Source organism: Melitaea cinxia, chromosome 2 (assembly GCF_905220565.1).
Source record: "Melitaea cinxia chromosome 2, ilMelCinx1.1, whole genome shotgun sequence".
NCBI classification, from domain to species: Eukaryota; Metazoa; Arthropoda; class Insecta; order Lepidoptera; family Nymphalidae; genus Melitaea; species Melitaea cinxia.
In genome coordinates this window covers 14,143,802-14,158,563 of record NC_059395.1, presented here as the reverse complement: position 1 = coordinate 14,158,563, position 14,762 = coordinate 14,143,802, and the positions used below count along the sequence as shown (strand labels likewise).

At 34.8% G+C, this 14,762-nt stretch overlaps 1 protein-coding gene across 1 annotated transcript; it reads right to left on the bottom strand.

The window, feature by feature from the left end:
• Window positions 1–2,944: 2,944 nt before the first annotated feature.
• LOC123660816 (sarcosine dehydrogenase, mitochondrial) lies at window positions 2,945–13,390 on the bottom strand. The gene is made up of 16 exons (XM_045595851.1): window positions 13,181–13,390; window positions 12,275–12,385; window positions 11,539–11,681; window positions 10,376–10,588; window positions 10,172–10,295; window positions 9,886–10,094; window positions 9,622–9,805; window positions 9,458–9,548; window positions 8,032–8,284; window positions 7,615–7,734; window positions 7,259–7,401; window positions 6,120–6,225; window positions 5,539–5,687; window positions 4,951–5,219; window positions 4,016–4,182; window positions 2,945–3,357 (listed from the first exon to the last, which is right to left on the bottom strand). The coding sequence occupies exons 1-16, from the start codon at window positions 13,311–13,313 to the stop codon at window positions 3,031–3,033; spliced, it is 2,742 nt and encodes a 913-aa protein (XP_045451807.1). The 5' UTR covers window positions 13,314–13,390; the 3' UTR covers window positions 2,945–3,030.
• Window positions 13,391–14,762: the final 1,372 nt, after the last annotated feature.

The following is a 14,762-nucleotide window of genomic DNA, read 5'->3' as shown; positions in this document are numbered from 1 at the left end:
GATTTATGCTTACCACAAATTCAATGGTCACTAAACAATACTATTAACAAAAGCACCAATCGCACTCCTTCTGAGATGTTGTTTGGTGTTCAAACAACAGGCGTTTCGGACGGTATCATGAACCCTATAGTCGCGGATTCTCATTCCGCGTTAGATCGAGTTAAGATTAGGTCTGATGCAGAGTCCCGAATTCAAATTAATTAGCAAAAACAGAAAGAACGTTTTGATAGGTCTCACAAAAAACCAACACAATATAAATTAGGAGATTTAGTAAGAGTCGAGAGAGATATCCGTTCAGATCCGGGACAGAGTCGCAAATTATTGCCTAAATGTGTAGGGCCATTTCGAATCTCAAAAATTATCGGTAATGATCGCTATGAGATAGAGGATACCCCCATTACTAGAAAAGAAGGTTGTAAACCATATAGGTCGGTTTTTGCTGTTGATAGGCTACACCCTTGGCTAGTTTTTAATGATGCAATGACAAGTGATTCAGAGTAGAAAGTGGATTTGGTTATAACTAAAGTGATGGTAGGTGATATAGACCTTATATACTGTTATAGAATAAATTATTGATGTATGTATGATTTTAAAAATAATGATATCATGGTAATAAAAGACAGTTATTTATGTAATACCATAAAAGTGAATATCTAATTATATGTCAAATTATATGTACAATTGTATGCTGAGTGAATTGTAGTACCGATGTATTATAGATTACATTACGTATCCTGTATATGATTATACTATATTAAAGAAGTAAATTGAGAAAAAAAAAAAGAGTAAAGTTAATGTAAATTAATTATAAGATCATTAGATAAAGATATACACTTTTAACATGTAACAATTACGAAAGTTAACCATAAAAGTGATTAACAAAAAGAATGAATGATTGTTTAACATATTGAGAATAATAAAGAGAGATAATTATAATATATGGATAGTAGTAATATATACTTAAATTACTGTATAGAGGCGGATCATCTTATTTCAATACATTTAATTTACCAGAAATATATAAGAGAGTTGTGACAAGCGGACTTCTAAGAGATGTTAAAAGAGTGAGTCGCTATGGGTGAGAGTGCCTATAGTGGATGTTAGTTTTAAGAGTGAGTCGCTATGGGTGAGAGTGCCTATAGTCGATGTTAGTTTTAAGAGTGAGTCGCTATGGGTGAGAGTGCCTATAGTCGATGTTAGTTTTAAGAGTGAGTCGCTATGGGTGAGAGTGCCTATAGTCGATGTTAGTTTTAAGAGTGAGTCGCTATGGGTGAGAGTGCCTATAGTCGATGTTAGTTTTAAGAGTGAGTCGCTATGGGTGAGAGTGCCTATAGTCGATGTTAGTTTTAAGAGTGAGTCGCTATGGGTGAGAGTGCCTATAGTCGATGTTAGTTTTAAGAGTGAGTCGCTATGGGTGAGAGTGCCTATAGTCGATGTTAGTTTTAAGAGTGAGTCGCTATGGGTGAGAGTGCCTATAGTCGATGTTAGTTTTAAGAGTGAGTCGCTATGGGTGAGAGTGCCTATAGTCGATGTTAGTTTTAAGAGTAACTCGCTATGGGTGAGAGTGCCTATAGTCGATGTTAGTTTTAAGAGTGAGTCGCTATGGGTGAGAGAGCTTATAGTCGATGTTAGTTCTAAGAGTTATTGGCTATGATTAAGAATGCCTGTTTTTTTCTTCTTCTCTTATTTTATTGTCCTTTTTTTTGTATTGTGTTGTAAACGCGAGGCCGCGTTTGACGTCAGGATTAGCCGAATGTTAGAGTATTAAAAATATGGATCAATTATCAAAACATTTATTTTAAGGTTTAGCAACACTATCATTTTAATATCAGTAAAATCGTTTAATTGCCAGGCCTTTGATAGCTCGTTTGTCATGGCAACACAGTTGACACTTAAGAGGGGAATGGACGTTGACGGGGAATTATTTTATTTTAGCTTTGGCGGTGGTAGATAAAAAGCAGAGAGAATATATACTGACTACGGATCAGACGTAAAAGGCGGTCTCGATACTACTTAGTGGCGTTAAGTACTGATGTCTTAATTAATAAACTTTATAATAGTGCATATTGAGTTTTTCTAACAAATGGATCTGGCGGATTTTGATACTAGACGACTCAATTAACATAAAATTATACATACATTCGTCAAATACTTAAGTATTATTTATTTATTTATTTTATACTTTATTGTACACCACAAATATATTACAAACCAAACATAAAGATAGTTACAGACAGTGAAATACAATGGGCGGACTTATGGCTAATTAGGCATTTCTACCAGACAACCCATTATTATGTGGCTAAGTTGTAATTACATAAGGAACAAGGCATTTTTAATAGGTTTAGCGATATACTCTTTTTACCATAACACTAAATTAATTCTATTAGACCATTACATATTTTGGCATGCTTAGGTAAAAAGTAGAAAGCAAATACAAACCGAAACCTATGAACTTTGAGTTCAAAGTTTTGAATTGATTTGAACTAAATAGATTGCAGTGTATTTAGATTGCAAAGTATCGGTTTAGTAAAAATTAGATTTATTTTAACAAGTATCAAATTGTGTCAGCTATTACAATGGACTCGTATAAAAAAATATATGAAAAAATATGTTGTTTTTAATACACAAGGAACGATATAATATTATTATAGGTTTACCTAATACATTTTTTTTCAAGTTTCAGTTTTTTTTCAAACTGAAATAATAAAAATGGCTAAATATATTGTTTTCAATACACAAGGTCGATACAATCACGTTATTACCAGTGTTGAAATTAAAAAGGCTTCAGTAACAGAAGCATCATATGCGCGTTCCTGATTCTACCCCTGACCCTCCCCAGGAGCTCTGACCACTTTACTCACCATAGTTGATATCAAAAGGGAAAAGACACTCAAAATTATAAAATCGAAATAAGAAAGAAGCTTCCTAAATACACATAAGATTTACAGAAGAAATGACCGAAGTTTGATATTTTGATAAAATAAAGTAAAAAAAACAATTGATTATAATTTAAATTGAGATCAATATCTATTCACTGCCGCCTGCTCTTTCGTTTTGTCCAGCGTGTGGTTCGTAGGTGTTTTCGTCCATACCAAGATTTCCATAATTACCGAGTAGCCTTTGACCATTCGGATCGAAAGGCGATTTTAAATGAAGTTTTGCCTTATACTTCTTGCCCATGACTTCAATTTCGTAATTGCCCTCGTTAAGATAGTCTTTGGTGACTTCCGCACCCTTGTTTGTTATGTAACCTATTCCAATAGACTTGTTTAAGTAGAATCCATAATCTCCCCGTCTTACATAACCCACTGGTTCACCGTTTCTATATATAGCTTCTTGACCGAATATTGCAACCTGAAATTATGTTTAATTGTTATCAATAAAAACTACTAATTACTTTTCAATATGCTCGCTCGCTTCATCCTGTAATATCCCACTGCTTGGCTAGGCCCCTTTCCCCATGTAGGAGTAGGATCAGAGCTTAATCCACCACGCTACTTCAATGCGGGGTGGCGGATATATTCCCTAACGATCGCTATCAGGTACGTACATGATAACAACCGGGACCGACAGCTTAACGTGCTCTCTGAGGCACGGTGGGGAAACCCACATGGACTAACAACCAGACCGGAAATAAATACTTGTATAAACATAAATATCCACTCCGAGTGGAAATCGAACCCGCGACCGTCGGTGTTTAGGTGCCGCCGACACAGCACACGCACCAGAGCGGTCGTCATCATATTTAACGAACTAAACTAAAACTGCCTATAATTATCCTACTGCTGGCCCGAAATGTCCTTTCCTATACAATTGGAGGGCAGGCGCTTAAACTGCCACGATTCTCTACTGTGAGTAGCCCGTTAATTTCAATACCAAAAGGACAAAAGAGACATTATTTTAATATATCGATCATCGCAGCCACCTTTGAAATATAATTAGACCTAACCTTAAAAGTTTTACCAATATGCAATTTTGTTTACAATTTTAATATTTCAAAGATATTACTTACCTTATCATCCAGTGTGAGGAAAGCGTATTTTTTGGTGACACCGGTCTTTCTAGCTTTAGTAACGTACTCATTGCCAATGTACTCTCCGTCTTTACGACAAGCGAAACCCAAATTTGCTTCTATGGGATTATCATCAGTTCTCAAATCGACATTCCATAAATGATAACCTGTATTAATAAAGTAAATACGAGGATTAAACAAAACTTAATATCAAATGTCTATTATCCTCATTAAAGTAATGCTGTTATACCCATAAGTGTTCTTTTTAACCGACTTCCAAAAAAGGAGGAGGTTCTCAATTCGACTGTACTTTTTTTTTTTTTTTTTTTTTTTATGTATGTTACATCAGAACTTTTGACCGGGTAGACCGATTTCGACAAATTTTGTTTTAATCGAAAGGTGGTGTGTGCCAATTGGTCCCATTTAAATTTATTTGAGATCTAACAACTACTTTTCGAGTTATATCTAATAATGCGTTTTTACTTGACGCTTTTTTCGTCGACCTACGTTGTATTATAACGCATAACTTTCTACTGGATTTACCGATTTCGATAATTCTTTTTTTTGTTGGAAAGGGGATATTCCTAGTTTGGTACCGTGATAAGGAAACCAGGATCTGATGATGGGATCCCAGAGAAATCGAGGGAAACTCTCGAAAATCCGTAATAACTTTTTAGTGGGTGTACCGATTTTAATAATTTTTAATTTTATCGAAAGCTGATGTATGTCATGTGGTCACATATAAATCTTATTGAGATCTGATAACTACTTTTTGAGTAATCTTTGATAACGCGTAGTTACTTGACTATTTTTTCGTCGATCTACGTTGTATTACTCGTCGATGTAATTGAAGTCGGTTTTTTTTTCGTTTGCGAGCAAACACAATTATTAATAAAAAGGGACGTGGAAATTTTTTTGGAAGACCTAAAAATCACCTTTTTCCGCACTAAGTGCCGTTAAAGCCCTCCATCCAGCATTCTTTAAGCCATTCGCCTTCCTCAAGGCTTTATAGACTTGTACTGCATGGGAGGATGGTACGTGCAGTTCCCAGCCCAGTTCACCGGCCCACGAGACACGTAGCGCTCGGCAAGTATAGGATTTATTATCAGCAGGCGCATTCGAAACGGTAATGCTTCTATGCGTATGTAGTGGGAATGCGTCGTTAGATAAACCAGCGTTCGTATATCTTTGTAAAATGCGTTGACTGTAAACAATATAATTTTGAAATGGTTATTATTATAATAATTACCTCGAGTTTGCAAGACCGTACCTATTGTTTTCTACGTTTTTTATGAACCTAAAACACAATAGTGGCGGCAATCATTGAAATAAATAACTGGTAATCTATTTGCCCACTTTTACAATTCTTAGTCAAGGAACAGAGAAATGTTTTCAGGAGACATTTACATTTTTGATGTCAAGGCTTAAAGGATAACTTTTGTAACTGGATCATTCATTATCCATGATGATTTACCATTATCGTATGATCAATATTTGCTTATTTTTTTAAAGATTAATTTTACCTATCGGGTCCTTGGATTCCTAAAATACAAAGTTGCTTGCTGACATCCGTCAAATTGGCCCGGAGTTTGTGTTTATGAATGATTTTGCGAAGAATAGCTGCGGTGTGAGCCGCGCTGAAACCACTCGTGACGACATAGTATCCACGACCCTGTGCAGGTATTGAAACTTATATAACATTACTCATCCAAAACTGTTCCTCAAGTCTTTAAATGTGAATTTAATTTTTTTAAAATGGTATTATACTACTCTCTCATCCGTCTCTTTGACACTTAGAGTTTTATTTAATAGAATAAAATTCTCCGGGATTAAAATTCATTAAAATGAAGTTTACTCAGTCTAACTCAATATAATAGTTATGAAATTTACTAAATAGTCGAAATGAATAGGGTGAGCTGTTGATCAGCGAAACATATCTTTTCCAAAGCTTGTAAGTTTTCAAGATTAAACATTTATATTTCCAGATTTTCCTACTTCTATAAATGAAGATATAACATTGAGAAGAATATTTAATTCCAGATTTTATTAATCTACATAAATTAAAAAATGAACTGTAAATTAATTAACGTCGATAAAAACTCACTTTGAAAATCGGCTCATGTAATTGGCCGCTGCCTCCATCGAGAATACTAACAGTTAAATCTGCTTCCACTCCACCTTTCTCATTTAGAAGTAATGTATAAACTAGTCTGAAATAATAAGTAAAACAGGTAAACGTGACACACGTTAGTTATGTAATTATCGAAAAGAAGAAAAACTTATGCAAATATTATATATTATGATTTTGGTATAGCACAGCTGTAGGTAAAGTTCATATTTGGCTAAGTTGGTCGAGAAAGTACCACGCCCAAGAGAGTTCCTGGATCTCCTACTGGACGCGTCTCCAGGTGGCGGATGGAGGAATGCCACCTGCTTGCGGTGGTAAAACCAGCAGAAGAGGGCGCAAAAGCGTAATGTAGTGTCGGAGCCGCTGGGTCGCGCCCGAGGGAGGCGCGAATTCGCATGGGGTGCCGGGGCCTTTGGATCGCGCCATGGGGGGAATCGCAAATGCGCGTTGGAGTACCGGGGCAATGGGGTCGCGCTTCAAAGGCCTCTGAGCCGATACTGAACTGCCGAGCGCAGGGTCTGGCGGGCTCGTCTTTCGGCATGGATGGATCGGTTTGTGGGGTCCGGGGGATGCGAGGGTGTGCTCCGGGTATTCCTCTGGTTTTATCAGAATGGACACTAGATTTGCTCGCTCGCCCTGTGACGTGAAAGCACGTGGCGGCTGGGCTGCGCTGGTCTCCCTGGAGCTTTACTCGGGTGGTCGGTGCGACCCAACTACCGAGGATAGGCTTGAGCTCGTTGTTGCGTGACCTCAGACGGTGGGATGCTCCTCGTCTCTCTCCTGCAGACGGCGGTGGCATTGACTTGGACCGATTGCGCGTCCCTTCCGACAGGGCCGAAAAGTTAACACCGGGGGCGTCGTGTTAGAATGCGAAAGCGATCCCATGGCGCCTCCACTAAGGTGCCACCGGAAAACAGATGGTGGTTTTGGTGGATAGTCTGGCAGTAGGTTGGGAGCTCCACACTCCCGTCACTATCGGGTTGCGGAGCTAGTGCCTAAATAACATTTCCCCATATAAATAAAAAGTACCGCGCACTTAGTAGATGCATTAATACAATGGAGTAGATTTGATAAGAAAATTTTAACTAGCTTAAACTTATATTTGACAATATTACCTATCGGCTTTTTTTGATAAATCTGCAGTGAAGGCAAGTTCCGCAGTTCTTTGAGCATCGGGACCCGTCAAGTAAAACTTGCCATAGTAAGAAATGTTAAAAAGTGCAGCTGCGTTTCTACAAGCTAGAGCCTCAGCGCCAATCTATAATGAAAAACAAAATCGTTTTAAATGAAAAAAAAAACATTAAGTAGAAGCTATACCATTGCTATAGCATTACCACCTATGCTATTGCAAAAATCTTAACATCTGAAAATACAAGATACCTAACAGTAGGAGATGGACAGTAAATTTGGTGTTAAATAGTGATAAATTCTTAAACAGCTAAAACATACAAAAATATTTACTTTTACTTACTATATCATGATGCTTCGAAAATCCAAAACTATATTCTCCTTTCAGAAGTTCTTCGTACCGCTGATCTAAATTCCTGGGATAATCATTGACACCACCCCAGTCGTATGGTTGAACTCTAATCTAATATCCAAAAAATATCTATATGTATTTATGTCGCAATCATCCGAAAAGTTGTTGGTCAGGATAAAAATACGATAAGATCTATTTGACGTAATTGCTACATAAAACGGGTCATACGAGTTAGCAGTAAATATTGTCAGGAGGAATACTTACAATGCCTATCAATAAAAAAACGTTAAACGGTAATTTCTAACTTTAACTATCCTGACCAACAGCGAAAGTTAACGCAAGTAGTAAAGATAACTGGAAAGAAAATTTGAAAATCAGATGAATAAATCGACTACATATCAAATGTACCTTTTCACCAGGTATAAAGAAACCAGGTCGTTCCCAACCAGCTCTCGCTTGCATCACCGCGCCATCATCTATCAACTCTTGATGCAGAGCATCGTGGCTCGCGTCTCTACCCGCAAGCGGTTCGTCATTAGGGAACACGATGCTATAGTTGCGAACGTAAGATTCGTGGCTGCTCTCTCGCACCCAATGAGGACGAGATAATTGCGAATTCGAAAAACGATTTATATCAAACGAAAACATGTTGTAATGTGGCCTGAAACGTAAAGTAATATATTATAATTCTTGTTTTAATAAAATACTGATGCTTGTCTTGTAGTTTGTGGTGATAACGCGTATTTACTTGACTATTTTTTTTATCTACCTACGTTGTTATACTTGTAAGAATACCCTTATAAAATTTAACCAAAAATTTTTCAGTTATCAGAAAATTATGTATTGAGAATAAAGGTCATTTCGTGGATATATCGTTTATATATAAAAAGACAAGTCCTGACTCACTCATCAACGCCCAGCCCAAAACCTTGGACCTAAAAAGCTGAAATTTTGCACAGAGTTTCCCTTTATTATGTATACAAGGAATAAGGAATGATATTTCGAAATTCTAAAGGGGTAAAATGGCGGTTCAAAATTTGTATGGTGAAACAATATTAAATAGACATTTCGATTCGAAACTTCGTAGGAGTACTCCCTAAAATAAATAAACAAATACGTGTTTCGTGATTTTCAGAAAATCAACCCCTTAGGGGATGAAATGGGGTAAATAAAACTAATAATCCACATGGGTGTCGTTATTTATGGTTTTTGGGACGTTGATTACGAAAATGGCAGCTATTTCGAAGTCTAAGACGGCGGACATGACATTAAAATTGTTTTCCAATACAAACTCTGAACTCCCGTTTCACCACTATGGAGTGACTATTCAATTCGAACCTTCATAGGTGTACTTCAATAAAAAAATAAGTTATTATAAGTTTTCAAACTTCAAAGACATCATTATAACGGTAATTAAAAATAGTCTTAACCCTTAGGTACTTCCATATGTAGGTTTCCTGCGCGAGTGAAGACGCGGGCAAAACCTAGTTTAAATAATATTAATCTCGACGAATATGTAAGCGAAAGTTTTCCTTTTACTTTTTTATTTTCTATATATTTATCGAATTGATTGAAATAGACATTATATATTGTACAATAATAACGTTATTTAGCGTAAACAGACTTTACAGCTGAGAAATGTATTGTGATAACCTTAAGTGTTATTTATACGCTAAAATCGACACAATTTCCTTTGATAAGACGAAACTTTGTTTAATAACATAATAAATTTTATCAAATGATTTAAAATAACTTAAATATTTAGACAATCATGTCAGTCCTTTAACCATTACATTTTTTTGCTATTATGCGTGAAATATCTATCTAAATATACCTTCCGCTAAGTATCCATTCCGCTATTTGGATGGCAGTACCGGCAGAAAACATCATTCCAGCCGAATTATAGCCGCAATTGTGGAAGAGTCCTATAATGTAAAGTTACATTGTCATTATCGTGTAACAATTTAAACAATAAATGTTTTTCCAGTTCAAACCTACCAAACACATTAGGATCTTCTCCTAGCAGAGGTTTGTGATCAGGCGTAAATGATTCTGGTCCACATACTGTGCTTTTAATACCAACTTTAGCTAACTTTGGGCACAATGAAGCGGCACTATTCATATGTACACTAAAAACATCCCAATCTAATTCATATAAATGGAAATGTTGATGTTCAGAAACCTAAAACATTAAAATTTAATTTAGTAAATTAGTGGTAAGGATCAACTTCATAAATTATAGATATTTTAAAATAAACAGACTTGATCAAGCATAATAGGATTATTTTCATATCCTCCAATATTACAACTTTCGCCTTGTATCTTAAAATAAAGACTAGCATCGTGGTCTCTAACGTTCGGACAGCCACGGATTTCTGGTATTGCATCCGAAACAACATAAGCATGTTTAAAGGGTATTATTGGCAATGATGGCACTCCAGCGAACCTTGCTATACGTGGACCCCAAACACCTGAACATAATTCACACAATAAATGACAAGATAATACTCCTTATATTGGTTTTGCACAGATAATTTAAAATCATTACCTCCACAATTGACCACGCATTTTGTTTTAATAAAACCTTTTTCAGTATGGACGCCAGTCACTTCCTTGTTTCCAAGTAAATTGTGAGCATAATGAATATCAATAACGGGACAATCTTCGTATATCTGTAGAAAATATGAATATACCATATACACCACATTTTGAATGAAGAAGTACATTATTATCTAAACCTTTATCCATTTACCTTTCCACCATGCTTAGATGAAGCTTTGACAAGTGCATTGCAAGCCATAGCTGGATCTATCGTACCATCTAGAGGCGAGTATAATGCCATTTTAAAGACAGTTGGGTCTAAGAGTGGAAACAGTTTCTGGGCATCATGAGGATCCAATATTTCGCTGGGAATACCCATTGCTTTCCCTAAAGTATGCAGCCGTAGGTATTCTTCCGTGCGGACCTAAAATGAAAACTTAGCTAATAAATTTAAAACACGATTTTGTCCGTACATATTATTCAAATCAATAAATATAGTTTTAGTATATTTATTATGTAAATGATTTTTCATTGACAGACAAAATTATTATTTTTATTATTTTGTGCTATATATCAAGGCAGCACTTTGTCGCCGCGTCTAATTTATTATTACACACAAATTATTCAGTTTAAAGTTAAAGTAAAAGATTTTTTGGAAAATAATTGCAACTAGCTGTGCCCCTCGGGTTCACCCGCGTAATTTAACGAAAAAAAATAGCCTGTAGTCTTTCTTCCTCCGTAATTGGGCTATCCTATACAAAAATAATTTTTCATTTCGAACCAGTAGTTTCTGAGATAAGCGTGCTTGAACAAACAAACAAACTTTTCAGCTTTATAATATTACTATAGGTATATAAATTTCGTCGCAAAAATTGTCGTATTTAATAGAAACCGTTTGGTTATTTCATATACTCGTATATCTGAGAGATATTCGGGTGCGGCAAACACGGTTTTTCGCAGGGTGGTTTGTAGAATTCCGAATTTAAAAGTAGCGTATAAATTGCTCCACAAACTCCTCTATCTTCTAGTGAAAGTCCGATAAAAATCAGTTCAGGTGTTACAAAGATCAGCACGGACAGATAGAAAGACAGAGAGATAGACAAAATCTTAAAATCGTTTGGCTGTGTTTTAAGTATCGTGTAAATAACTTGCAAAAAACACAGTTTAATAACAACACAGTTATTTCAAAATGAAATCACAACCAGATACTTAAATTTTATTTATATGTGTATAACTAGATATATTGATAAATAAAAAAGTCCATCTATATCCATGATATAAATGAAATGTACAAAAATGTCACGAATTTTCTACTTTATAAAATGACCAAGGTTAATTTTAAAAAAGTGTTACGAAAATGAAATAGGCAATCACCTTGCTCCGGGAAATAAACATGCCTCCATTGTTTATCCATCCTGCGTAATCGCCAGTCTCTTCTTCTAGAGAACCATATACGTTTCTAGAATCTTGTAGCAACCTCACTTCTAAATCGCTTGGTCTCAGTGACCATACTAAACCTACAATAATGCACATATAAAATAAATCCATAGTAAAATATGTTATTACGAAGCCAGAAGCAGATTAGATTGCACAACTTCTTAACCTCTCTTATACCTTTTATTTTTCATAAATGAAAATTATAAAAGTAATGGAAACAAAGTAATATGTGATACTAATAAGTAGGTATCACATAAAAAAATCTACTACTGACTGACTACTAACTGAGGTAGGGCTCAGCAGGAAATTTCCTGCTCAAAATATGGAGCAGTAATAAATAGGTACCTCGACCTTATAGACTAGGGTAGTACCTCGACCTTACAGAAGATCACAGCTAAATAACACTGTTTTCAAGCAGTGTTGTGTTCCTGTTGATGAGTAAGGTAACCAGAGCTTGAAGGGGAAATTTGGGATGCAGTCAGCAACGCGCTTGCGATGCTTTTGGTGTTACAGACGTCTATAAGCTACGGTAATCGCTTTCCATTAGGTGAGCCGTACGCTTGTCAAGCCGATCTAGTTATATAAAAAAAATACAAAACGACGTTTTCGTTAAAGAGCTATAAAGTTTCGATCATAGTACCAAAGATGTAATAAATATCGTCGACGTCCTTACCCGCGGTGTGCCATGTTGTTCCACTGGTCAATTTATTTCTTTCCAAAAGCACCGCATTCACACCTCTTTTGGATAGTTGATAAAGTGTGTTACACCCAGCAATACCACCGCCTAAAATAACAAAATAAAAACCTTATTAATCATTGTGGGTTAGTATAGTAATATAGTTGTGGGCATATAGTTGTCTTAGTAACAGGCCTACGTTAAAAAAGTAAAAGAGATAAACAAGAGCATAAATTTTTTTAAGACAGATTTTGTCAAGGTAAACATCTTATGATTTGTAAAATGACTTACAAATATCTATGTCATGAATATTTTATACTGGAAATAGCAAAATCTTGATTATGTTTTTAAGGAACAATTCATACTTATGTATTAGCTGGAGCAAGATATATATATTTTTTTTTTAAATTTAAAATCATGTAATTGTACATTCTTAACCTTTTGTTGACGATACTTCGTTATCTATTATCACTTATTAGTTCAGAGGTTTAAAAAAGTTATCTCATATATAGGTATCATACATATAAACTTTATTTTAACTCCAATAGATACTATTTTTCAATCCATTCGAAGTAAAACTTTTATAATCTAAACGAGAGATACCCACGTAATTTTATTTATATACATTAAAAACATAATGCTATAATAATATCATACGAAATCTTTACATAAACTTACAAATAGAAATACTCTAATACTTTACAAAGCTTTAAAAATTAATAAAGCATACATTTATCACATGGGGTAAGACATCTATTATTATATCAGAATTTGGTCATAAAAATGAATATCGAAGACGAAAATGAAAACGAGATGACCTGATTTGTAGTCAGTATTTACAGATTTAAAATTTCTTTTTTTTTATTTGGGGATAATTTAGTTAAAAGTCGTAAGCGTACTTACCAACTATTACTATGTCAGCAGAACTCACCAACTCTTTTCCAGTTGAGTACGAATACCTCCTTTCATTTTTTAAACTTTTTAAACAGTTCGTTGCCTTCTTTCTAAAATATCTATCTCTAATTAATTTAAACATATTAAAATTAAGAAACGGTGTTAAAATGTGTTGTGTTTATATGAGTGATGTAAACTCTGTAGTACTTGAGCAATAAATAAGACTGAGATCAGAATTTGTAAACATTTATAAGCGTCACTAGTATAGTTATCACATGCAGAAGTAGTAAACATTTTAGTTTGTAATTTATTTACAATGCACAACGATATGATGTTTTTTTTTTCATTTAATATATAAGAGGAAAATTATTTTATTAAGTATAAAAAATATTGAAATTATAGTAAAAATAGGAATATGAAAGGAAATAGTTATGTTCAGTAGAAAAATAAAATAAAAAAATTTTAAGGCTTTAGTACTCGTAAAATATCGATATGCATAAAAGTACGAATGCTATTAGTATTGATGGTAGCCAATGGCTATTTATTAACAATTTCGTCAAAAGTTATTAATAGTATTAGTACCAATGGTGTAGCACCCCTGATGGATTGGCGCGAAATGTGACTGACCAATCATTGCACGACAATATGATTACTTACCTCGCCCCTATACATCACTTCTTCCACCAAAGAAACTCAAAATTCGTTTCTGATCAGGTTGAAGGTCAGCGCTCAATATCCGTGCCGATAACTATACCTACATGGTTTGCAGTTTGGGATTCGAGTACTCGCCGCCAAATGCACTATCATCAAGTATCATGATATCTTGTTGAGTGATATGAGGTTAAATAGTTACGACTTTATTATCGATTACTAGAAAAGTTTTTTGGTTTGTAATTAGTAGGTACACTTGTGTCGTCAAATACCTCGATATATCGTCTTGAGTATCATATGAATACTGTTATTTTTGAGGTTTCTAATGTGAGGTTTCTAATGTCGTAAATAATTACATTTTTTTCCGCTTACATTGCAAACGCAGCCTGAACCGTACGAGATTTATCAAAATAATGTACTAAGTATTGTACACATTGAAAAGGTCTACAGAAAACTCCGCTATGGTATATGTCTATCTCTTATGGATATCCCACAATAACATTTTTTGTCATTTACTTTTTACGACAAATAATGGCTAATTTTCAAAGCAATTTTAACCAATACACATCTAATTAAATACCTTAAATAATTGTTGGTTTAATATGGATCTATTACGGCCCTTTACAGCATATGATTTAAATGAATATATTTGAAGATATTACAGATTTCAAAATTACGGTACGTAGCGTTTGCGGCGGTTCCGGCCGGCTTTTACTCTAAAGTTAATGCGTGCAGGCCACGGGCAGTAATGAATAAATCAAAAATACTGGATCGATTTTAATCATTTTTTCAGTGAATGAATAGGCTATAATTATATTTTATACCCGTGTGAAGCCGGGCGGGTCGCTTGTTAAAAATAAAAGTATAATGTCTGATTTTGGTTTTGAAATAGAACTGAAATTATAATTAACAGTTTAACACAAATATTAATTTGTATATG